The 26,205-nt window shown below is 52.5% G+C and overlaps 2 protein-coding genes across 4 annotated transcripts in view; both read right to left on the bottom strand.

Moving 5' to 3' along the window:
* Window positions 1-5,570, bottom strand: part of LOC129847038 (protein flightless-1 homolog) — a 24,152-nt gene extending 18,582 nt beyond the window's left edge. Inside the window, exons 1-2 of one of the 3 annotated variants that reach the window (XM_055914814.1) lie at window positions 5,066-5,570; window positions 2,124-2,234 (exon numbers count right to left, since the gene is read on the bottom strand). In XM_055914814.1, coding sequence (XP_055770789.1) covers window positions 2,124-2,234; window positions 5,066-5,128 — 174 coding nt within the window. In that variant the 5' untranslated portion in view covers window positions 5,129-5,570. The other 2 variants (XM_055914815.1, XM_055914816.1) reach the window with 2 other exon arrangements.
* Window positions 5,571-5,828: 258 nt separating this feature from the next.
* The window catches only part of LOC129847037 (DNA topoisomerase 3-alpha-like), a gene marked incomplete at its 5' end in the record, with an annotated part of 35,573 nt that continues 15,196 nt past the window's right edge, over window positions 5,829-26,205 (bottom strand). The window contains 8 exons of the mRNA XM_055914813.1: window positions 5,829-6,804; window positions 6,892-7,628; window positions 10,154-10,276; window positions 13,591-13,737; window positions 14,413-14,578; window positions 24,207-24,320; window positions 24,474-24,603; window positions 25,566-25,751. Of these exons, the coding sequence (XP_055770788.1) occupies window positions 6,638-6,804; window positions 6,892-7,628; window positions 10,154-10,276; window positions 13,591-13,737; window positions 14,413-14,578; window positions 24,207-24,320; window positions 24,474-24,603; window positions 25,566-25,751 (1,770 nt within the window). The remainder of the gene's footprint in view (window positions 6,805-6,891; window positions 7,629-10,153; window positions 10,277-13,590; window positions 13,738-14,412; window positions 14,579-24,206; window positions 24,321-24,473; window positions 24,604-25,565; window positions 25,752-26,205) is intronic.

Genomic DNA, 26,205 nt, shown 5'->3' with positions numbered 1-26,205 from the left:
TCAGGTAGTCTATAGGTCTACTACTATGTGTAATCAGGTAGTCTATAGGTCTACTACTATGTGTAATCAGGTAGTCTATAGGTCTACTACTATGTGTAATCAGGTAGTCTATAGGTCTACTACTATGTGTAATCAGGCCAGGTAGTCTATAGGTCTACTACTATGTGTAACCAGGCCAGGTAGTCTATAGGTCTACTACTATGTGTAATCAGGCCAGGTAGTCTATAGGTCTACTACTATGTGTAATCAGGTAGTCTATAGGTCTACTACTATGTGTAATCAGGTAGTCTATAGGTCTACTACTATGTGTAATCAGGTAGTCTATAGGTCTACTACTATGTGTAATCAGGTAGTCTATAGGTCTACTACTATGTGTAATCAGGTAGTCTATAGGTCTACTACTATGTGTAATCAGGTAGTCTATAGGTCTACTACTATGTGTAATCAGGTAGTCTATAGGTCTACTACTATGTGTAACCAGGTAGTCTATAGGTCTACTACTATGTGTAATCAGGTAGTCTATAGGTCTACTACTATGTGTAATCAGGTAGTCTATAGGTCTACTACTATGTGTAATCAGGTAGTCTATAGGTCTACTACTATGTGTAATCAGGTAGTCTATAGGTCTACTACTATGTGTAATCAGGTAGTCTACAGGTCTACTACTATGTGTAATCAGGTAGTCTACAGGTCTACTACTATGTGTAATCAGGTAGTCTACAGGTCTACTACTATGTGTAATCAGGTAGTCTATAGGTCTACTACTATGTGTAATCAGGTCGTCTATAGGTCTACTACTATGTGTAATCAGGTCGTCTATAGGTCTCCTACTATGTGTAATCAGGTAGTCTATAGGTCTCCTACTATGTGTAATCAGGTAGTCTATAGGTCTCCTACTATGTGTAATCAGGCCAGGTAGTCTATAGGTCTCCTACTATGTGTAATCAGGCCAGGTAGTCTATAGGTCTCCTACTATGTGTAATCAGGCCAGGTAGTCTATAGGTCTCCTACTATGTGTAATCAGGCCAGGTAGTCTATAGGTCTCCTACTATGTGTAATCAGGTAGTCTATAGGTCTCCTACTATGTGTAATCAGGTAGTCTATAGGTCTCCTACTATGTGTAATCAGGTAGTCTATAGGTCTACTACTATGTGTAATCAGGTAGTCTATAGGTCTACTACTATGTGTAATCAGGTAGTCTATAGGTCTACTACTATGTGTAATCAGGTAGTCTATAGGTCTACTACTATGTGTAATCAGGTAGTCTATAGGTCTACTACTATGTGTAATCAGGTAGTCTATAGGTCTACTACTATGTGTAATCAGGTAGTCTATAGGTCTACTACTATGTGTAATCAGGTAGTCTATAGGTCTACTACTATGTGTAATCAGGTAGTCTATAGGTCTACTACTATGTGTAACCAGGTAGTCTATAGGTCTACTACTATGTGTAACCAGGTAGTCTATAGGTCTACTACTATGTGTAACCAGGTAGTCTATAGGTCTACTACTATGTGTAATCAGGTAGTCTATAGGTCTACTACTATGTGTAATCAGGTAGTCTATAGGTCTACTACTATGTGTAATCAGGTAGTCTATAGGTCTACTACTATGTGTAATCAGGTAGTCTATAGGTCTACTACTATGTGTAATCAGGTAGTCTATAGGTCTACTACTATGTGTAATCAGGTAGTCTATAGGTCTACTTCTATTATTCTAACCAAACAAACATTGTAGAAGAGAAAGGGTGGTAATTAACAGTGAATGTACTACTGGTGAGCCATTCCCACAGTCCACTGAGACAGGCATCAATCACCACCATAGAAAACATATATATTCTGTAACTGCTCAACTAACAAATGCTCAGTGGACCAACAGCCTATGGACCAGTGTGGTAAATGGGGTCGGCATCACAGTCTGTACTCACCAGTTTCTGTAGTGGACTAAATGGGGTCGGCATCACAGTCTGTACTCACCAGTTTCTGTAGTGGGCTAAATGGGGTCGGCATCACAGTCTGTACTCACCAGTTTCTGCAGTGGACTAAATGGGGTCGGCATCACAGTCTGTACTCACCAGTTTCTGCAGTGGACTAAATGGGGTCGGCATCACAGTCTGTACTCACCAGTTTCTGCAGTGCAGCCACTTCCTCTGGCAGATAACACAGGCCTGTCCTGTTGAGTTTCAGCCATCTCAGACTGCTCATAGACTTCACGTGCTCAGGGAAGTAACCTCCCTGGAGAGCGGGGGGAAGAGAGCGAGAGAGCGAGGGGAAGAGGAAGAGAGCGAGGGGAAGAGAAAGAGAGACAGAGAGAGAGGGGAAGAGACAGAGAGAGAGGGGAAGAGACAGAGAGAGAGGGGAAGAGACAGAGAGAGAGGGGAAGAGACAGAGAGAGAGGGGAAGAGACAGAGAGAGAGGGGAAGAGACAGAGAGAGAGAGGGGAAGAGACAGAGAGAGAGAGGGGAAGAGACAGAGAGAGAGGGGAAGAGACAGAGAGAGAGGGGAAGAGACAGAGAGAGGGGAAGAGACAGAGAGAGAGGGGAAGAGAGAGAGAGAGAGGGGAAGAGACAGAGAGAGAGGGGAAGAGAGAGAGAGAGAGAGGGGAAGAGAGAGAGAGAGAGAGGGGAAGAGAGAGAGAGAGAGAGGGGAAGAGAGAGAGAGGGGAAGAGAGAGAGAGGGGAAGAGAGAGAGAGAGAGAGGGGAAGAGAGAGAGAGAGAGAGGGGAAGAGAGAGAGAGAGGGGAAGAGAGAGAGAGAGGGGAAGAGACAGAGAGAAAGAGCGAGAGGAAGACCGAGAGGAAGAGGAAGAGAAAGAGCGAGAGGGAAAGAACGAGCGAGAGGAAGAGAACGAGCGAGAGGAAGAGGAAGAGAACGAGCGAGAGGAAGAGGAAGAGAACGAGCGAGAGGAAGAGGAAGAGAACGAGCGAGAGGAAGAGGAAGAGAACGAGCGAGAGGAAGAGGAAGAGAACGAGCGAGAGGAAGAGCGAGAGGAAGAGCGAGAGGAAGAGCGAGAGGAAGAGCGAGAGGAAGAGAGAGAGAGGAAGAGAGTGAGGGGAAGAGAGCGAGAGAGGAAGAGAGAGAAACACAGACAGGGTTAGGGGCCAAAATACTACAGTGCTAGCCTGTCCCAGATGTGTTTGTGCTCTCGCTAAGCCCACTGCTGTCATTGTCAAGACAAACAGACAGGGACTCAACACTAGGTCTATGCCAGGTTAACAACAGCACAGATCTGGGACAGACGAGACCCTAAAGAGCAAGCAGAAGCACTAAGTCTGGCAACTTAAAGAGACCAAACTACATCACAGTATTATTATGTCATTGAGCAGACGCTCTTATCCACAGCAACCTAACATTTAGGGTTAAGTGTCTTGCTCAAGGACATGTCGACATACTTTTTTTTAAACCTAGTCGACTCAGGGATTTGAACCAGCGACCTTCCGGTTACTGGGCCAACGCTCTGAACCGCTCTAGGCTACCTGCCGCCCCCTATTATCAGCAGAAAATCATGACTTGTTGTTTGTAGAAATACAGAGAGAGAGAAGACAAGAATAACAGGAGTGAGAACGTTTTAATAGTATGACATCACAACACATGCTCAGAGCCTGGTGATGTCATCTTCCCCCTGGTTGACACATGGGAGAGGGGGAGGGGGGGGGTGTCTCTGTAAACTAGACAAGCAGAAATACTTCTCAGCTGTCTTGTCTGACCATGTCGGCTTAAAACATCTAACGGGACAGATACATAAAATAACAAGCAGTATGTTCATTATTATAAAACCATAAAGTTACATAATCATGGCGGTGTTTTAACAACCAGACAGACAGAGATATTGCTAAGCTTGAACCTGACTCAGTTCCATGACATATAAGAGTCATTGGACGAAGTTGTCTTCTGTACCGGGACGTTTTGATGGAAGCCCCGAAGCTCGGGTTTTAACATTAATACGTATCGCTTAAGGTACGGGTTATGCGTCTTAAACAACAGGTATAGATTATTAAACAGTGAAAATGTTTACTGACTGGTCCTTGTCAACAATGCAGAGAGAAATAAAATAGTCTACACCTGTTGTTTACGAAGCATGTGACGAATACAACTAGATTTCAGTAACGTTATATATAGGCTCCTTTTAGTCCATTATTGGGCTAAGACATAACGTCAATTTAGCTATGGAGCCAGATCATGCCAGCTAGGTCTCATCTTAACGTTAGCTTGCTTTCCCAAATGTCATAGTTAAGATAGCCGCTTCCTAAATTAACTAAATGAGAGTTGTGTTCCAATAATTCACAGCTAGCTAGCTAACTTGGGGTCGGACAGACATAACAGTCGTTTGACAACTGGCTAACGCCCTGGTAGTGTTCCTGGTTTGGTTAGCATGTCGTTAGCTACCGGGCTAGCGCTGCTAGTTAGCTACAGTCCGACCAGTCACACAGCTAGCTAGCTAACTTGGGGTCGGACAGACATAACAGTCGTTTGACAACTGGCTAACGCCCTGGTAGTGTTCCTGGTTTGGTTAGCATGTCGTTAGCTACCGGGCTAGCGCTGCTAGTTAGCTACAGTCCGACCAGTCACACAGCTAGCTAGCTAACTTGGGGTCGGACAGACATAACAGTCGTTTGACAACTGGCTAACGCCCTGGTAGTGTTCCTGGTTTTGGTTAGCACGTCGTTAGCTACCGGGCTAGCGCTGCTAGCTAGCTACAGTCCGACCAGTCACACAGCTAGCTAACTTGGGGTCGGACAGACATAACAGTCGTTTGACAACTGGCTAACGCCCTGGTAGTGTTCCTGGTTTGGTTAGCATGTCGTTAGCTACCGGGCTAGCGCTGCTAGTTAGCTACAGTCCGACCAGTTACACAGCTAGCTAGCTAACTTGGGGTCGGACAGACATAACAGTCGTTTGACAACTGGCTAACGCCCTGGTAGTGTTCCTGGTTTGGTTAGCATGTCGTTAGCTACCGGGCTAGCGCTGCTAGCTAGCTACAGTCACACAGCTAACTACCTAGCTGCCTGTCGTTCACCCGTCATGAATAATGATCCGGTAGGTAAATATAATCGTTCGTTGTCTTACTTTGAAGTCGTTTCCAGATAGGTCTACCCCCCGGATAAAAGGAAGGACACCGGTGGCAGCCATGTCTGCTTCGGGATACCGTCAGTCAGTCGCTGCTATAGTCTCTGTTGGTGTTTGGTTTAGCAGGCGGAGCGGAGGTCACTAGTTACCACAGCCACAAAGTCATACACCGCGCTTATATCTACAATTTATCTTCTTAAAATGTGATTTTAAACCTTACTCAGACTGGGAATCTTATGCCTAACCTTAAATTAAGGCATATTTTTGTTTTCATACATTTTTACGATATAGCCAACTATGTGGCGGTGGTAACTTGACTTTGTGGGTGTGGAAACCCAGGTGAAGGACCGGTGATCGATGAACGTAAGATTGGACTTTTCGCAGCAGGTTAGGATAATTAAGTTAAGGAAAAGGCTTAGCCAAAATGATAAACAGTTGACAGAACAACAGCTGCTGGGACCGGAAACACCCTTTCGGTCTGGGAACGGAACAGCTCTCCCGGGGAGGCGCAACTCAGGAGAGAGCAGTGGAATCAGGGGTTAAAGGTCAGCCCCATTCAAGACACTTGACTAACGCTCTGAAGTCAATCAAAGATATTCTAGTTTCATCTATTCCCCTCTGCTATGATCTAACCAATAAAAACGTTTGGCCTATTTCCATTCCATTTAATATCAAGTTTTACACAAGTCCTTCCTACTGTAACTTAGTAAACATTAATCAACACAAGGGAGACATTTTAGAGTCAGAACTGTCTTACAGTCAGACAGAATACAGGACAACAGATTGCTGGGTTCAGTGATTTTATATAAACATTCAAAAATAACAGTATTAATCTTCTCTTTTCTCCAGTCAGTCTCCTGCCAGCTGCTACTTGGATTTACAATTCTATTCTTTATCTCCAATGTTACATATTGGGGACAAATTACCATTCAAATCCATTCATTTATTTCTCTGTAAAATATTATGTATTCACAACATTCTCCATGTCATTATAAAAGCAGTTTCTCTGTCAGAGGTGAGACACAGGCAGAATGAACCCAGGTCCCACTCCTGGTTTAACACCTCTAGAAGCTGACCTCTGGTCAGTTTGGGATCCACTCCTGTCCCAAATGAACCCTGGTTTAACACCTCTAGAAGCTGACCTCCGGTCAGTTTGGGATCCACTCCTGTCCCAAATGAACCCTGGTTTAACACCTCTAGAAGCTGACCTCCGGTCAGTTTGGGATCCACTCCTGTCCCAAATGAACCCTGGTTTAACACCTCTAGAAGCTGACCTCTGGTCAGTTTGGGATCCCCTCCTGTCCCAAATGAACCCTGGTTTAACACCTCTAGAAGCTGACCTCTGGTCAGTTTGGGATCCACTCCTGTCCCAAATGAACCCTGACCTCTGGTCAGTTTGGGATCCCCTCCTGATGGTTAGGGTTAGGGGCGGGGTTGAAGGTAAACTGATTCTAGTTCTGTGTTTATATCAAACATCAATCGCAGAGCTTCCTGATCACGTCAGAGGTCGGGGACAAGATCACACTGGGGTCAGAGCATCTCCATGGCAGCAGTGGGATCCGGGGTTAAAGGTCAGCGCTGAGGGCAGGTGACACGTGTGTGTCCAGGCATGTGACAGATGCCACAGGTACGGGGTTTCCTGACGGTGGGGGGTCTGGCGGTGGTGGGAGCTCCTCCTCCCCCAGTCTCCCTCCCCCTCTTCCCCCAGTCTCCCCCTCCTCTCTCTCCAGAACCTGAACCTGGTAGAGACACAGACAGAGGGTTAGCAATGGGAGGGGGGGGGTGTATGTGTCTGCATGTGTGTGTTATAGCGTGTGTTTCGTTACCTGGTGGTGGGGCGTTCTCGTCAGCCCAGAGGAAGAATCCACACTGTTGATCTCTGGGTCTCCCACAGGTATGAAACACCTTTCCTTTATTAGGTCCTTCCTTCTGGACTGTCCTCTGAACCGCCGGCTCACTGCAGTTACACACCACCTCTCCTCCTCCTCCCCCCACCCCCACGGAGGTCCTGGGGGGCTGGTGTGGCCTGCTGGGTGGCGCCCCCTGGGGGCCTGGAGGGTAAATGTTAGTGTTGGGCTGGTCGTTCCACAGGAAGAAGTTACAGCCTCCAGAGGAACATTTATAGAACTGTCTTCCCTGGTTAGGCCCGTCTTTCTTCACCGTGAGGAGGACCGCCTCCGACCCACAGTTACACACGGTGATGTCACCACCTCTGGGGTCAGGGGGTGGGGCCTGGGGGTCAGGGCGAGGGTGGGGGGGCCAGGACGAGGAGGGGGGGTTGGGGGCTTGGGGAGACAGGGGGTCCGGTCTGGGTCTGGGGGCTGGGCGAGGTCTAGGCTGACTGGTTGCAGTGTCTCCCCTTCCTCCTCCTCCTCTTCCTCCCCCAGCTCCTCCTCTTCCTCCCCCAGCTCCTCCTACTCCTCCCGCCACCCCTCCTCCACTCATTCTGAGGTATTTGAGGTTGAGCACCTCCCTCAGTGTCTCGTCACACCCTCCGATGCAGCCCACGAACTCCAGCGGCATCATGGGAGGGAGGCTGCCTCGTCGGAACTTCAACTTTAACCTGCAGAGGAAGAGACAGGAGGAGTCATGTAGAGTAGGCCTTATTACACCCGGGGGGCAGTCCATTGGGGATTGATAGGATATTAAATAGCAGAGGATACAGTAGTCTGTCCCAGTCCATTGATAGGTTATTAAATAGCAGAGGATACAGTAGTCTGTCCCAGTCCATTGGGGATTGATAGGTTATTAAATATCAGAGGATACAGTAGTCTGTCCCAGTCCATTGATAGGTTATTAAATATCAGAGGATACAGTAGTCTGTCCCAGTCCATTGATAGGTTATTAAATATCAGAGGATACAGTAGTCTGTTCCAGTCCATTGATAGGTTATTAAATATCAGAGGATACAGTAGTCTGTTCCAGTCCATTGATAGGTTAGGTCTAGACTGCTAAGGCTGGTTACATATCAAGCCCCCCACTACCCTTACCCTAGGTCTAGACTGCTAAGGCTGGTTTCATATCAAGCCCTCCACTACCCTTACCCTAGGTCTAGACTGCTAAGGCTGGTTACATATCGAGCCCTCCACCACCCTTACCCTAGGTCTAGACTACTAAGGCTGGTTTCATATCAAGCCCTCCACTACCCTTACCCTAGGTCTAGACTACTAAGGCTGGTTTCATATCAAGCCCTCCACTACCCTAGGTCTAGACTACTAAGGCTGGTTTCATATCGAGCCCTCCACTACCCTTACCCTAGGTCTAGACTGCTAAGGCTGGTTACATATCGAGCCCTCCACCACCCTTACCCTAGGTCTAGACTACTAAGGCTGGTTTCATATCAAGCCCTCCACTACCCTTACCCTAGGTCTAGACTGCTAAGGCTGGTTTCATATCGAGCCCTCCACTACCCTTACCCTAGGTCTAGACTGCTAAGGCTGGTTTCATATCAAGCCCTCCACTACCCTTACACTAGGTCTAGACTGCTAGGGCTGGTTTCATATCGAGCCCTCCACTACCCTTACCCTAGGTCTAGACTACTAAGGCTGGCTTCATATCAAGCCCTCCACTACCCTTACCCTAGGTCTAGACTACTAAGGCTGGTTTCATATCAAGCCCTCCACTACCCTAGGTCTAGACTACTAAGGCTGGTTTCATATCGAGCCCTCCACTACCCTTACTCTAGGTCTAGACTGCTAAGGCTGGTTTCATATCGAGCCCTCCACTACCCTTACCCTAGGTCTAGACTGCTAAGGCTGGTTACATATCAAGCCCTCCACTACCCTTACCCTAGGTCTAGACTGCTAAGGCTGGTTTCATATCGAGCCCTCCACCACCCTTACCCTAGGTCTAGACTGCTAAGGCTGGTTTCATATCAAGCCCTCCACTACCCTTACCCTAGGTCTAGACTGCTAAGGCTGGTTTCATATCAAGCCCTCCACTACCCTTACACTAGGTCTAGACTGCTAAGGCTGGTTTCATATCGAGCCCTCCACTACCCTTACCCTAGGTCTAGACTACTAAGGCTGGTTTCATATCAAGCCCTCCACTACCCTTACCCTAGGTCTAGACTACTAAGGCTGGTTTCATATCAAGCCCTCCACTACCCTAGGTCTAGACTACTAAGGCTGGTTTCATATCGAGCCCTCCACTACCCTTACTCTAGGTCTAGACTGCTAAGGCTGGTTTCATATCGAGCCCTCCACTACCCTTACCCTAGGTCTAGACTGCTAAGGCTGGTTACATATCAAGCCCTCCACTAGCCTTACCCTAGGTCTAGACTGCTAAGGCTGGTTTCATATCGAGCCCTCCACCACCCTTACCCTAGGTCTAGACTGCTAAGGCTGGTTTCATATCAAGCCCTCCACTACCCTTACCCTAGGTCTAGACTGCTAAGGCTGGTTTCATATCAAGCCCTCCACTACCCTTACCCTAGGTCTAGACTGCTAAGGCTGGTTACATATATATCAAGCCCTCCACCACCCTTACCCTAGGTCTAGACTGCTAAGGCTGGTTACATATCAAGCCCTCGGCTACCCTTACCCTAGGTCTAGACTGCTAAGGCTGGTTACATATCAAGCCCTCGGCTACCCTTACCCTAGGTCTAGACTGCTAAGGCTGGTTACATATATATCAAGCCCTCCACCACCCTTACCCTAGGTCTAGACTGCTAAGGCTGGTTTCATATCAAGCCCTCCACTACCCTTACCCTAGGTCTAGACTGCTAAGGCTGGTTACATATATATCAAGCCCTCCACCACCCTTACCCTAGGTCTAGACTGCTAAGGCTGGTTACATATCAAGCCCTCCACTACCCTTACCCTAGGTCTAGACTGCTAAGGCTGGTTACATATCAAGCCCTCCACTACCCTTACCCTAGGTCTAGACTGCTAAGGCTGGTTACATATCAAGCCCTCCACTACCCTTACCCTGCTAAAACTGCTAAGGCTGCAAAGGCATCCCACCTCACCTCAGGTTCATAACACTCTGTCTCCAAAACCATCAGGGAAGACAGACAGACAGACAGACAGGTATAACAGACAGACAGACAGACAGACTGGTATAACAGACAGACAGACAGATACCTACATGTGAACGGGGCGGGGCTGACAGGTGGGACAGACAGACTCGTCTCTGTTGACCTCTAACACCGTGTCAGGAAACCACACGGAACACTTGCATTCTGGGTAACCAACGCAAGACAGGTACTTCCTGTTAGAGAGAGAGAGGATTGGAAGATATTAAATAGCAGAGAAGCAGACTTTTATACCCTCCAAGACTTTGTGTAAAGTGTGGTGAAAGTGGTCAAAATGTCCGTTTGGAAAAGTTCTGAGAAAAGGTAGTTGAGGCAGAACAACAGAACTAACCTTCCTTCACAACAACAGAACCAACCTTCCTCCACAACAACAGAACTAACCTTCCTTCACAACAACAGAACTAACCTTCCTTCACAACAACAGAACTAACCTTCCTTCACAACAACAGAACCAACCTTCCTCCACAACAACAGAACTAACCTTCCTTCACAACAACAGAACTAACCTTCCTTCCTTCACAACAACAGAACTAACCTTCCTTCACAATAACATAACTAACCTTCCTTCCTTCACAACAACAGAACTAACCTTCCTTCACAACAACAGAACTAACCTTCCTTCACAACAGAACTAACCTTCCTTCCTTCACAACAACAGAACTAACCTTCCTTCACAACAACAGAACCAACCTTCCTTCACAACAACAGAACTAACCTTCCTTCACAACAACAGAACTAACCTTCCTTCACAACAACAGAACTAACCTTCCTTCACAACAACAGAACCAACCTTCCTTCACAACAACAGAACCAACCTTCCTTCACAACAACAGAACTAACCTTCCTTCACAACAACAGAACTAACCTTCCTTCACAACAACAGAACCAACCTTCCTTCACAACAACAGAACTAACCTTCCTTCACAACAACAGAACTAACCTTCCTTCACAACAACAGAACCAACCTTCCTTCACAACAACAGAACTAACCTTCCTTCACAACAACAGAACTAACCTTCCTTCACAACAACAGAACTAACCTTCCTTCACAACAACAGAACTAACCTTCCTTCACAACAACAGAACTAACCTTCCTTCACAACAACAGAACTAATCTTCCTTCACAACAACAGAACTAACCTTCCTTCACAACAACAGAACTAACCTTCCTTCACAACAACAGAACTAATCTTCCTTCACAACAACAGAACTAACCTTCCTTCACAACAACAGAACTAACCTTCCTTCACAACAACAGAACTAATCTTCCTTCACAACAACAGAACTAACCTTCCTTCACAACAACAGAACTAACCTTCCTTCACAACAACAGAACTAACCTTCCTTCCTTCACAACAACAGAACTAACCTTCCTTCACAACAACAGAACTAACCTTCCTTCACAACAACAGAACTAACCTTCCTTCACAACATAACTAACCTTCCTTCCTTCACAACAACAGAACTAACCTTCCTTCCTTCACAACATAACTAACCTTCCTTCCTTCACAACAACAGAACTAACCTTCCTTCACAACAACAGAACACACCTTCCTTCACAACAACAGAACTAACCTTCCTTCACAACAACAGAACTAACCTTCCTTCACAACAACAGAACTAACCTTCCTTCCTTCACAACAACAGAACTAAGCTTCCTTCACAACAACAGAACTAAGCTTCCTTCACAACAACAGAACTAACCTTCCTTCCTTCACAACAACAGAACTAAGCTTCCTTCACAACAACAGAACCAACCTTCCTTCACAACAACAGAACTAACCTTCCTTCACAACATCAGAACTAACCTTCCTTCACAACAACAGAACTAACCTTCCTTCACAACAACAGAACCAACCTTCCTTCACAACAACAGAACCAACCTTCCTTCACAACAACAGAACTAATCTTCCTTCACAACAACAGAACCAACCTTCCTTCACAACAACAGAACCAACCTTCCTTCACAACAACAGAACTAACCTTCCTTCACAACAACAGAACCAACCTTCCTTCACAACATAACTAACCTTCCTTCACAACAACAGAACCAACCTTCCTTCACAACAACAGAACCAACCTTCTTTCACAACAGAACTAACCTTCCTTCACAACAACAGAACTAACCTTCCTTCACAACATAACTAACCTTCCTTCCTTCACAACAACAGAACTAACCTTCCTTCACAACAACAGAACCAACCTTCCTTCACAACAACAGAACTAACCTTCCTTCACAACAACAGAACTAACCTTCCTTCACAACAACAGAACTAACCTTCCTTCACAACAACAGAACTAACCTTCCTTCACAACAACAGAACTAACCTTCCTTCACAACAACAGAACTAACCTTCCTTCACAACAACAGAACTAACCTTCCTTCACAACAACAGAACTAACCTTCCTTCACAACAACAGAACTAACCTTCCTTCACAACAACAGAACTAACCTTCCTTCACAACAACAGAACCAACCTTCCTTCACAACAACAGAACTAACCTTCCTTCACAACAACAGAACTAACCTTCCTTCACAACAACAGAACTAACCTTCCTTCACAACAACAGAACTAACCTTCCTTCACAACAACAGAACTAACCTTCCTTCACAACAACAGAACTAACCTTCCTTCACAACAACAGAACTAACCTTCCTTCACAACAACATAACTAACCTTCCTTCACAACAACAGAACCAACCTTCCTTCACAACAACAGAACTAACCTTCCTTCACAACAACAGAACTAAGCTTCCTTCCTTCACAACAACAGAACTAACCTTCCTTCACAACAACAGAACTAACCTTCCTTCACAACAACAGAACTAACCTTCCTTCACAACAACAGAACCAACCTTCCTTCACAACAACAGAACCAACCTTCCTTCACAACAACAGAACCAACCTTCCTTCACAACAACAGAACCAACCTTCCTTCACAACAACAGAACCAACCTTCCTTCACAACAACAGAACTAACCTTCCTTCACAACAACAGAACTAACCTTCCTTCACAACAACAGAACTAACCTTCCTTCACAACAACAGAACCAACCTTCTTTCACAACAGAACTAACCCTCCTTCAAAAAATGTCTCCCCTGTCCGTCTGATCCCTCCCCCAGTCTCCCCCAGTCTCCCCCGTCTCATCCCTCCCCCAGTCTCCCCCAGTCTCCCCCATCTCATCCCTCCCCCAGTCTCCCCCAGTCTCCCCATCTCATCCCTCCCCCAGTCTCCCCCGTCTCATCCCTCCCCCATCTCATCCCTCCCCCAGTCTCCCCCGTCTCATCCCTCCCCCAGTCTCCCCCAGTCTCCCCCATCTCATCCCTCCCCCAGTCTCCCCCAGTCTCCCCCATCTCATCCCTCCCCCAGTCTCCCCCATCTCATCCCTCCCCCAGTCTCCCCCGTCTCATCCCTCCCCCAGTCTCCCCCGTCCCCCCGTCTCATTCCTTCCCCAGTGTCCTCGTCTAATTTGTCTCCCCCGTCTCACCCGTTCCCCTCCTTCCTCCTCCGCAGCACCATGTCCCGCCCACACTGAGGACACTTCCTGACTGGGAGGGGCATCTCCATATCCTGCTGCTCTGATTCGCTGAACTCCTGGGCTGCGCCCAGATAGATAGACAGAGCCTCGTCCAACCTGAGAGACGACAAGAAACGACACATTACAACCTCTGTGTGTGTGTGTGTGTGTGTGTGTGTGTGTGTGTGTGTGTGTGTGTGTGTGTGTGTGTGTGTGTGTGTGTGTGTGTGTGTGTGTGTATACACTGCTTTTGTGTGTGTGTGTGTGTGTGTGTGTGTCTGTGTGTGTGTGTGTGTGTGTGTGTGTGTGTGTGTGTGTATACACTGCATTTGTGTGTGTGTGTGTGTGTGTGTGTATACACTGCACTTGTGTGTGTGTGTGTGTGTGTGTGTGTGTCTGTGTGTGTGTGTGTGTCTGTGTGTGTGTGTGTGTGTGTGTGTGTGTGTGTGTGTGTGTGTGTGTGTGTGTGTGTGTGTGTGTGTGTGTGTGTGTGTGTGTGTGTGTGTGTGTGTGTGTCTGTGTGTGTGTGTCTGTGTGTATGGGTGTGTGTGTGTGTGTATACACTGCACTTGTGTGTGTGTGTGTGTGTGTGTGTGTGTCTGTGTGTGTGTGTGTGTCTGTGTGTATGGGTGTGTGTGTGTGTGTGTGTGTGTGTGTGTGTGTGTGTGTGTGTGTCTGTGTGTGTGTGTGTGTCTGTGTGTATGGGTGTGTATGGGTGTGTGTGTGTGTGTGTGTGTGTGTGTGTGTGTGTGTGTGTGTGTGTGTCTGTAAGTGTGTGTGTGTGTATTTCACCTCTTGGCTTTCTTGACAGACTCTACGAAGACCGTCTTGTATTTGTGAACGTGGTGTCTCAACACGCTCTGTTTGTCCTTCCTCCCCTCCGATACCAGCTTCAGGTCCGCCTCCAGCTCCGCCCGCAGGTCTGGCTTAGACATCTCATACCCCATGGAGTTATACCCTATACAGACACACGTTCACATTGGAGTCATTTAGCAGACTCTCTGATCCAGAGCCACTACAGTAGTGAGTCATTTAGCAGACTCTCTGATCCAGAGCCACTACAGTAGGGAGTCATTTAGCAGACTCTCTGATCCAGAGCCACTACAGTAGGGAGTCATTTAGCAGACTCTCTGATTCAGAGCCACTACAGTAGGGAGTCATTTAGCAGACTCTCTGATCCAGAGCCACTACAGTAGTGAGTCATTTAATAGACTCTCTGATCCAGAGCCACTACAGTAGTGAGTCATTTAGCAGACTCTCTGATCCAGAGCCACTACAGTAGTGAGTCATTTAGCAGACTCTCTGATCCAGGGTCACTACAGTAGGGAGTCATTTAGCAGACTCTCTGATCCAGAGCCACTACAGTAGGGAGTCATTTAGCAGACTCTCTGATCCAGAGCCACTACAGTAGTGAGTCATTTAGCAGACTCTCTGATCCAGAGCCACTACAGTAGGGAGTCATTTAGCAGACTCTCTGATCCAGAGAGACGTACAGTAGGGAGTCATTTAGCAGACTCTCTGATCCAGAGCCACTACAGTAGGGAGTCATTTAGCAGACTCTCTGATCCAGAGCCACTACAGTAGTGAGTCATTTAGCAGACTCTCTGATCCACTACAGTAGTGAGTAATTTAGCAGATCCAGAGCCACTACAGTAGTGAGTAATTTAGCAGACTCTCTGATCCAGAGACACTACAGTAGTGAGTCATTTAGCAGACTCTCTGATCCAGAGCCACTACAGTAGTGAGTCATTTAGCAGACTCTCTGATCCAGAGCCACTACAGTAGTGAGTCATTTAGCAGACTCTCTGATCCAGAGACACTACAGTAGTGAGTCATTTAGCAGACTCTCTGATCCAGAGCCACTACAGTAGTGAGTCATTTAGCAGACTCTCTGATCCAGAGCCACTACAGTAGTGAGTCATTTAGCAGACTCTCTGATCCACTACAGTAGTGAGTCATTTAGCAGACTCTCTGATCCACTACAGTAGTGAGTCATTTAGCAGACTCTCTGATCCAGAGCCACTACAGTAGTGAGTCATTTAGCAGACTCTCTGATCCAGAGACACTACAGTAGGGAGTCATTTAGCAGACTCTCTGATCCAGAGCCACTACAGTAGTGAGTCATTTAGCAGACTCTCTGATCCAGAGCCACTACAGTAGTGAGTCATTTAGCAGACTCTCTGATCCAGAGCCACTACAGTAGTGAGTCATTTAGCAGACTCTCTGATCCAGAGCCACTACAGTAGGGAGTCATTTAGCAGACTCTCTGATCCAGAGCCACTACAGTAGGGAGTCATTTAGTAGACTCTCTGATCCAGAGCCACTGCAGTAGGGAGTCATTTAGTAGACTCTCTGATCCTCCACCAGTCCCTTCCCCCCTGTACCTACCCTCCACCAGTCCCTTCCCCCTGTACCTACCCTCCACCAGTCCCTACCCCCCCTGTACCTACCCTCCACCAGTCCCTTCCCCCCCTGTACCTACCCTCCACCAGTACCTCCCCCTGTACCTACCCTCCACCAGTCCCTTCCCCCTGTACCTACCCTCCACCAGTCCCTTCCCCCTGTACCTACCCTCCACCAGTCCCTTCCCCCCCTGTACATACCCTCCACCAGTCCCTTCCCCCCCTGTACCTACCCTCCACCAGTCCCTTCCCCCCCTGTACCTACCCTCCACCAGTCCCTCCCCCCCTGTACCTACCCTCCACCAGTCCCCCCCCCCCTGTACCTACCCTCCACCAGTCCCTCCCCCCCTGTACCTACCCTCCACCAGTACCTCCCCCCTGTACCTACCCTCCACCAGTCCCTTCCCCCCTGTACCTACCCTCCACCAGTACCTCCCCCCTGTATCTACCCTCCACCAGTCCCTTCCCCCCCTGTACCTACCCTCCACCAGTCCCTTCCCCCCCTGTACCTACCCTCCACCAGTCCCTTCCCCCCCTGTATCTACCCTCCACCAGTCCCTTCCCCCCCCTGTACCTACCCTCCACCAGTCCCATCCCCCCCTGTACCTACCCTCCACCAGTCCTTTCCCCCTGTACCTACCCTCCACCAGTCCCTCCCCCCTGTACCTACCCTCCACCAGTACCTCCCCCTGTACCTACCCTCCACCAGTCCCTTCCCCCCTGTACCTACCCTCCACCAGTCCCTTCCCCCCTGTACCTACCCTCCACCAGTCCCTTCCCCCCCTGTACCTACCCTCCACCAGTCCCTTCCCCCCTGTACCTACCCTCCACCAGTCCCTTCCCCCCTGTACCTACCCTCCACCAGTCCCTTCCCCCCCTGTATCTACCCTCCACCAGTCCCTTCCCCCCCTGTATCTACCCTCCACCAGTCCCTTCCCCCCCTGTACCTACCCTCCACCAGTCCCTTCCCCCCCTGTACCTACCCTCCACCAGTCCCTTCCCCCCCTGTACCTACCCTCCACCAGTCCCTTCCCCCCCTGTACCTACCCTCCACCAGTCCCTTCCCCCCCTGTACCTACCCTCCACCAGTCCCTTCCCCCCTGTACCTACCCTCCACCAGTCCCTTCCCCCTGTACCTACCCTCCACCAGTCCCTTCCCCCCCTGTACCTACCCTCCACCAGTCCCTTCCCCCCTGTACCTACCCTCCACCAGTCCCTTCCCCCCCTGTATCTACCCTCCACCAGTCCCTTCCCCCCCTGTATCTACCCTCCACCAGTCCTTTCCCCCTGTACCTACCCTCCACCAGTCCCTTCCCCCCTGTACCTACCCTCCACCAGTCCTTTCCCCCTGTACCTACCCTCCACCAGTCCCTTCCCCCCCTGTACCTACCCTCCACCAGTCCTTTCCCCCTGTACCTACCCTCCACCAGTCCCTTCCCCCCCTGTACCTACCCTCCACCAGTCCCTTCCCCCCCTGTACCTACCCTCCACCAGTCCCTTCCCCCCCTGTACCTACCCTCCACCAGTCCCTTCCCCCCCTGTACCTACCCTCCACCAGTCCCTTCCCCCCCTGTACCTACCCTCCACCAGTCCCTTCCCCCCCTGTACCTACCCTCCACCAGTCCCTTCCCCCCCTGTACCTACCCTCCACCAGTCCCTTCCCCCTGTACCTACCCTCCACCAGTCCCTTCCCCCCTGTACCTACCCTCCACCAGTCCCTTCCCCCCCTGTACCTACCCTCCACCAGTCCCTTCCCCCCTGTACCTACCCTCCACCAGTCCCTTCCCCCCTGTACCTACCCTCCACCAGTCCCTTCCCCGCTGTACCTACCCTCCACCAGTCCCTTCCCCCTGTACCTACCCTCCACCAGTCCCTTCCCCCCCTGTACCTACCCTCCACCAGTCCCTTCCCCCCCTGTACCTACCCTCCACCAGTACCTCCCCCTGTACCTACCCTCCACCAGTCCCTTCCCCCCCTGTACCTACCCTCCACCAGTCCCTTCCCCCTGTACCTACCCTCCACCAGTCCCTTCCCCCCTGTACCTACCCTCCACCAGTCCCTTCCCCCCCTGTACCTACCCTCCACCAGTCCCTTCCCCCCCTGTACCTACCCTCCACCAGTCCCTTCCCCCCCTGTACCTACCCTCCACCAGTCCCTTCCCCCTGTACCTACCCTCCACCAGTCCCTTCCCCCTGTACCTACCCTCCACCAGTCCCTTCCCCCCCTGTACCTACCCTCCACCAGTCCCTTCCCCCCCTGTACCTACCCTCCACCAGTACCTCCCCCTGTACCTACCCTCCACCAGTCCCTTCCCCCCCTGTACCTACCCTCCACCAGTCCCTTCCCCCTGTACCTACCCTCCACCAGTCCCTTCCCCCCCTGTACCTACCCTCCACCAGTCCCTTCCCCCCCTGTACCTACCCTCCACCAGTCCCTTCCCCCTGTACCTACCCTCCACCAGTCCCTTCCCCCCTGTACCTACCCTCCACCAGTCCCTTCCCCCCCTGTACCTACCCTCCACCAGTCCCTTCCCCCCCTGTACCTACCCTCCACCAGTCCCTTCCCCCCCTGTACCTACCCTCCACCAGTCCCTTCCCCCCTGTACCTACCCTCCACCAGTACCTACCCTCCACCAGTCCCTTCCCCCCCTGTACCTACCCTCCACCAGTCCCTTCCCCCCTGTACCTACCCTCCACCAGTCCCTCCCCCCTGTACCTACCCTCCACCAGTCCCTTCCCCCCCTGTACCTACCCTCCACCAGTCCCTCCCCCCCTGTACCTACCCTCCACCAGTACCTCCCCCCTGTACCTACCCTCCACCAGTCCCTTCCCCCCTGTACCTACCCTCCACCAGTACCTCCCCCCTGTATCTACCCTCCACCAGTCCCTTCCCCCCCTGTACCTACCCTCCACCAGTCCCTTCCCCCCCTGTACCTACCCTCCACCAGTCCCTTCCCCCCCTGTATCTACCCTCCACCAGTCCCTTCCCCCCCCTGTACCTACCCTCCACCAGTCCCATCCCCCCTGTACCTACCCTCCACCAGTCCTTTCCCCCTGTACCTACCCTCCACCAGTCCCTCCCCCCTGTACCTACCCTCCACCAGTACCTCCCCCTGTACCTACCCTCCACCAGTCCCTTCCCCCCTGTACCTACCCTCCACCAGTCCCTTCCCCCCTGTACCTACCCTCCACCAGTCCCTTCCCCCCCTGTACCTACCCTCCACCAGTCCCTTCCCCCCTGTACCTACCCTCCACCAGTCCCTTCCCCCCTGTACCTACCCTCCACCAGTCCCTTCCCCCCCTGTATCTACCCTCCACCAGTCCCTTCCCCCCCTGTATCTACCCTCCACCAGTCCCTTCCCCCCCTGTACCTACCCTCCACCAGTCCCTTCCCCCCCTGTACCTACCCTCCACCAGTCCCTTCCCCCCCTGTACCTACCCTCCACCAGTCCCTTCCCCCCCTGTACCTACCCTCCATCAGTCCCTTCCCCCCTGTACCTACCCTCCACCAGTCCCTTCCCCCTGTACCTACCCTCCACCAGTCCCTTCCCCCCCTGTACCTACCCTCCACCAGTCCCTTCCCCCCTGTACCTACCCTCCACCAGTCCCTTCCCCCCCTGTATCTACCCTCCACCAGTCCCTTCCCCCCCTGTATCTACCCTCCACCAGTCCTTTCCCCCTGTACCTACCCTCCACCAGTCCCTTCCCCCCTGTACCTACCCTCCACCAGTCCTTTCCCCCTGTACCTACCCTCCACCAGTCCCTTCCCCCCTGTACCAACCCTCCACCAGTCCCTTCCCCCTGTACCTACCCTCCACCAGTCCCTTCCCCCTGTACCTACCCTCCACCAGTCCCTTCCCCCCCTGTACCTACCCTCCACCAGTCCTTTCCCCCTGTACCTACCCTCCACCAGTCCCTTCCCCCCCTGTACCTACCCTCCACCAGTCCCTTCCCCCCCTGTACCTACCCTCCACCAGTCCCTTCCCCCCCTGTACCTACCCTCCACCAGTCCCTTCCCCCCCTGTACCTACCCTCCACCAGTCCCTTCCCCCCCTGTACCTACCCTCCGCCAGTCCCTTCCCCCCCTGTACCTACCCTCCACCAGTCCCTTCCCCCCCTGTACCTACCCTCCACCAGTCCCTTCCCCCTGTACCTACCCTCCACCAGTCCCTTCCCCCCCTGTACCTACCCTCCACCAGTCCCTTCCCCCCTGTACCTACCCTCCACCAGTCCCTTCCCCCCTGTACCTACCCTCCACCAGTCCCTTCCCCGCTGTACCTACCCTCCACCAGTCCCTTCCCCCTGTACCTACCCTCCACCAGTCCCTTCCCCCCCTGTACCTACCCTCCACCAGTCCCTTCCCCCCCTGTACCTACCCTCCACCAGTACCTCCCCCTGTACCTACCCTCCACCAGTCCCTTCCCCCCCTGTACCTACCCTCCACCAGTCCCTTCCCCCTGTACCTACCCTCCACCAGTCCCTTCCCCCCTGTACCTACCCTCCACCAGTCCCTTCCCCCCCTGTACCTACCCTCCACCAGTCCCTTCCCCCCCTGTACCTACCCTCCACCAGTCCCTTCCCCCCCTGTACCTACCCTCCACCAGTCCCTTCCCCCTGTACCTACCCTCCACCAGTCCCTTCCCCCTGTACCTACCCTCCACCAGTCCCTTCCCCCCCTGTACCTACCCTCCACCAGTCCCTTCCCCCCCTGTACCTACCCTCCACCAGTACCTCCCCCTGTACCTACCCTCCACCAGTCCCTTCCCCCCCTGTACCTACCCTCCACCAGTCCCTTCCCCCTGTACCTACCCTCCACCAGTCCCTTCCCCCCCTGTACCTACCCTCCACCAGTCCCTTCCCCCCCTGTACCTACCCTCCACCAGTCCCTTCCCCCTGTACCTACCCTCCACCAGTCCCTTCCCCCCCTGTACCTACCCTCCACCAGTCCCTTCCCCCTGTACCTACCCTCCACCAGTCCCTTCCCCCCTGTACCTACCCTCCACCAGTCCCTTCCCCCCCTGTACCTACCCTCCACCAGTCCCTTCCCCCCCTGTACCTACCCTCCACCAGTCCCTTCCCCCCTGTACCTACCCTCCACCAGTCCCTTCCCCCTGTACCTACCCTCCACCAGTCCCTTCCCCCCCTGTACCTACCCTCCACCAGTCCCTTCCCCCCCTGTACCTACCCTCCACCAGTCCCTTCCCCCCTGTACCTACCCTCCACCAGTACCTACCCTCCACCAGTCCCTTCCCCCCCTGTACCTACCCTCCACCAGTCCCTTCCCCCCTGTACCTACCCTCCACCAGTCCCTCCCCCCTGTACCTACCCTCCACCAGTCCCTTCCCCCCCTGTACCTACCCTCCACCAGTCCCTTCCCCCCCTGTACCTACCCTCCACCAGTCCCTTCCCCCCCTGTACCTACCCTCCACCAGTCCCTCCCCCCCTGTACCTACCCTCCACCAGTCCCTTCCCCCTGTACCTACCCTCCACCAGTCCCTTCCCCCCTGTACCTACCCTCCACCAGTCCCTTCCCCCCTGTACCTACCCTCCACCAGTCCCTTCCCCCCTGTACCTACCCTCCACCAGTCCCTTCCCCCCCTGTACCTACCCTCCACCAGTCCCTTCCCCCCTGTACCTACCCTCCACCAGTCCCTTCCCCCTGTACCTACCCTCCACCAGTCCCTTCCCCCTGTACCTACCCTCCACCAGTCCCTTCCCCCTGTACCTACCCTCCACCAGTCCCTTCCCCCCCTGTACCTACCCTCCACCAGTCCCTTCCCCCCTGTACCTACCCTCCACCAGTCCCTCCCCCCCCTGTATCTACCCTCCACCAGTCCCTTCCCCCTGTACCTACCCTCCACCAGTCCCTTCCCCCTGTACCTACCCTCCACCAGTCCCTTCCCCCCTGTACCTACCCTCCACCAGTCCCTTCCCCCTGTACCTACCCTCCACCAGTCCCTTCCCCCCCTGTACCTACCCTCCACCAGTCCCTTCCCCCTGTACCTACCCTCCACCAGTCCCTTCCCCCCCTGTATCTACCCTCCACCAGTCCCTTCCCCCCTGTACCTACCCTCCACCAGTCCCTTCCCCCTGTATCTACCCTCCACCAGTCCCATCCCCCCTGTACCTACCCTCCACCAGTCCCTTCCCCCCCTGTACCTACCCTCCACCAGTCCCTTCCCCCTGTACCTACCCTCCACCAGTCCCTTCCCCCCTGTACCTACCCTCCACCAGTCCCTTCCCCCCCTGTACCTACCCTCCACCAGTCCCTTCCCCCCCTGTACCTACCCTCCACCAGTCCCTTCCCCCCTGTACCTACCCTCCACCAGTCCCTTCCCCCCTGTACCTACCCTCCACCAGTCCCTTCCCCCTGTACCTACCCTCCACCAGTCCCTTCCCCCCCTGTACCTACCCTCCACCAGTCCCTTCCCCCCTGTACCTACCCTCCACCAGTCCCTTCCCCCTGTACCTACCCTCCACCAGTCCCTTCCCCCCCTGTATCTACCCTCCACCAGTCCCTTCCCCCCTGTACCTACCCTCCACCAGTCCCTTCCCCCTGTATCTACCCTCCACCAGTCCCTTCCCCCCTGTACCTACCCTCCACCAGTCCCTTCCCCCTGTACCTACCCTCCACCAGTCCCTTCCCCCCCTGTACCTACCCTCCACCAGTCCCTTCCCCCCCTGTACCTACCCTCCACCAGTCCCATCCCCCCCCTGTACCTACCCTCCACCAGTCCCTTCCCCCCCTGTACCTACCCTCCACCAGTCCCTCCCCCCCTGTACCTACCCTCCACCAGTCCCTTCCCCCTGTACCTACCCTCCACCAGTCCCTTCCCCCTGTACCTACCCTCCACCAGTCCCATCCCCCCCTGTACCTACCCTCCACCAGTCCCTTCCCCCCCTGTATCTACCCTCCACCAGTCCCTTCCCCCCTGTACCTACCCTCCACCAGTCCCTTCCCCCTGTATCTACCCTCCACCAGTCCCTTCCCCCCTGTACCTACCCTCCACCAGTCCCTTCCCCCTGTACCTACCCTCCACCAGTCCCATCCCCCCCTGTACCTACCCTCCACCAGTCCCTTCCCCCTGTACCTACCCTCCACCAGTCCCTTCCCCCTGTACCTACCCTCCACCAGTCCCTTCCCCCCCTGTATCTACCCTCCACCAGTCCCTTCCCCCCTGTACCTACCCTCCACCAGTCCCTTCCCCCTGTATCTACCCTCCACCAGTCCCTTCCCCCCTGTACCTACCCTCCACCAGTCCCTTCCCCCTGTACCTACCCTCCACCAGTCCCTTCCCCCTGTACCTACCCTCCACCAGTCCCATCCCCCCCTGTACCTACCCTCCACCAGTCCCTTCCCCCCCTGTACCTACCCTCCACCAGTCCCTTCCCCCCCTGTACCTACCCTCCACCAGTCCCTTCCCCCTGTACCTACCCTCCACCAGTCCCTTCCCCCCTGTACCTACCCTCCACCAGTCCCTTCCCCCCCTGTACCTACCCTCCACCAGTCCCTTCCCCCCCTGTACCTACCCTCCACCAGTCCCTTCCCCCCTGTACCTACCCTCCACCAGTCCCTTCCCCCCTGTACCTACCCTCCACCAGTCCCTTCCCCCTGTACCTACCCTCCACCAGTCCCTTCCCCCCCTGTATCTACCCTCCACCAGTCCCTTCCCCCCTGTACCTACCCTCCACCAGTCCCTTCCCCCTGTATCTACCCTCCACCAGTCCCTTCCCCCCTGTACCTACCCTCCACCAGTCCCTTCCCCCTGTACCTACCCTCCACCAGTCCCTTCCCCCCCTGTACCTACCCTCCACCAGTCCCTTCCCCCCCTGTACCTACCCTCCACCAGTCCCATCCCCCCCCTGTACCTACCCTCCACCAGTCCCTTCCCCCCCTGTACCTACCCTCCACCAGTCCCTCCCCCCCTGTACCTACCCTCCACCAGTCCCTTCCCCCTGTACCTACCCTCCACCAGTCCCTTCCCCCTGTACCTACCCTCCACCAGTCCCATCCCCCCCAGTACCTACCCTCCACCAGTCCCTTCCCCCCCTGTATCTACCCTCCACCAGTCCCTTCCCCCCTGTACCTACCCTCCACCAGTCCCTTCCCCCTGTACCTACCCTCCACCAGTCCCTTCCCCCCCTGTACCTACCCTCCACCAGTCCCTTCCCCCCCTGTACCTACCCTCCACCAGTCCCATCCCCAGTTCTCCTGGTAGAAACCTCTGATCAGCTGTTAGTCCCACGTACATACGGCTCTTTATGGTCTCAATGTGATCTGCGTGGGTGGCATCCGTACCTGTTAAAACACACTGCAGTTAACCACTACCAGTCCTGATAGTCATCTGGATATTCAGCTGTGTGTGTGTGTGTGTGTGTGTGTGTGTGTGTGTGTGTGTGTGTGTGTGTGTGTGTGTGTGTGTGTGTGTGTGTGTGTTGTGTGTGTGTGTACCGATGCCATGTTTCTCCATCAGTGATATGAGGTCTGCCTCTGTGAGGAGTTGAGGAGGAGAGGTCTGGCCATCCAACATCTCTATGGCTGACGGCTGGAACTGGCTACCCTGCTCATACACTGGGATCACCTGCAACACACACACACACACACACACACACACACACACACACACACACACACACACACAGAGTCAGATTAACAAACAAACATGATGTGGAGTCCCCCAGGGGTTCATAATGGGACCCTCATATATTCAACATGATAAAGAGTCCCCCAGGGGTTCATAACGGGACCCTCATATATTCAACATGATAAAGAGTCCCCCAGGGGTTCATAATGGGACCCTCATATATTCAACATGATAAAGAGTCCCCCAGGGGTTCATAATGGGACCCTCATATATTCAACATGATGTGGAGTCCCCCAGGGGTTCATAATGGGACCCTCATATATTCAACATGATGTGGAGTCCCCCAGGGGTTCATAACGGGACCCTCATATATTCAACATGATGTGGAGTCTCCCAGGGGTTCATAATGGGACCCTCATATATTCAACATGATAAAGAGTCTCCCAGGGGTTCATAATGGGACCCTCATATATTCAACATGATAAAGAGTCTCCCAGGGGTTCATAATGGGACCCTCATATATTCAACATGATGTGGAGTCTCCCAGGGGTTCATAACGGGACCCTCATATATTCAACATGATAGAGAGTCCCCCAGGGGTTCATAACGGGACCCTCATATATTCAACATGATGTGGAGTCCCCCAGGGGTTCATAATGGGACCCTCATATATTCAACATGATGTGGAGTCTCCCAGGGGCTCACAACGGGACCCTCATATATTCAACATGATGTGGAGTTCCCCAGGGGCTCACAACGGGACCCTCATATATTCAACATGATGTGGAGTCCCCCAGGGGCTCACAACGGGACCCTCATATATTCAACATGATGTGGAGTCCCCCAGGGGCTCACAACGGGACCCTTGTGATAAATGACCCCCTCACCTTAGTGCTCCAGCGGTCGTAGGGGTACACGTCCAGGTATCATATATTCAACATGATAAATTACCCCCTCACCTTAGTGCTCCAGCGGTCGTAGGGGTACACGTCCAGGTAGTTCCTCCTGATGATCATGAGGCCGTTGGCGGAGAACCTCTCGTTAGCCATTTCCACCTCGACCACCGTTTCCTGCCCCACAGCATCAAGGGATACGCACGCCAGAAAGTGACGCACAATGAACTCATACACACGCTGCTCGTTGCCCTGGAGACAGAAAACACATTTCAGATCTAGCCACTTACCAATGTTATACAGATCTAGCCAGGATAGTCCACTCAGTAACACTAACCGATCTAGCCAGGATATTACACTCAGTAACACTAACCGATCTAGCCAGGATAATCCACTCAGTAACACTAACCACTGTTTTACAGATCTAGCCAGGATAATCCACTCAGTAACACTAACCGATCTAGCCAGGATAATCCACTCAGTAACACTAACCACTGTTTTACAGATCTAGCCAGGATAGTCCACTCAGTAACACTAACCACTGTTTTACAGATCTAGCCAGGATAATCCCCTCAGTAACACTAACCGATCTAGCCAGGATAGTCCACTCAGTAACACTAACCACTGTTTTACAGATCTAGCCAGGATAGTCCACTCAGTAACACTAACCGATCTAGCCAGGATAGTCCACTCAGTAACACTAACC

Source organism: Salvelinus fontinalis, unplaced genomic scaffold (genome assembly GCF_029448725.1).
Source record: "Salvelinus fontinalis isolate EN_2023a unplaced genomic scaffold, ASM2944872v1 scaffold_0681, whole genome shotgun sequence".
NCBI classification, from domain to species: Eukaryota; Metazoa; Chordata; class Actinopteri; order Salmoniformes; family Salmonidae; genus Salvelinus; species Salvelinus fontinalis.
Note: the sequence above shows the minus strand (reverse complement) of the source record. Positions and strands in the feature narration are given on the sequence as shown.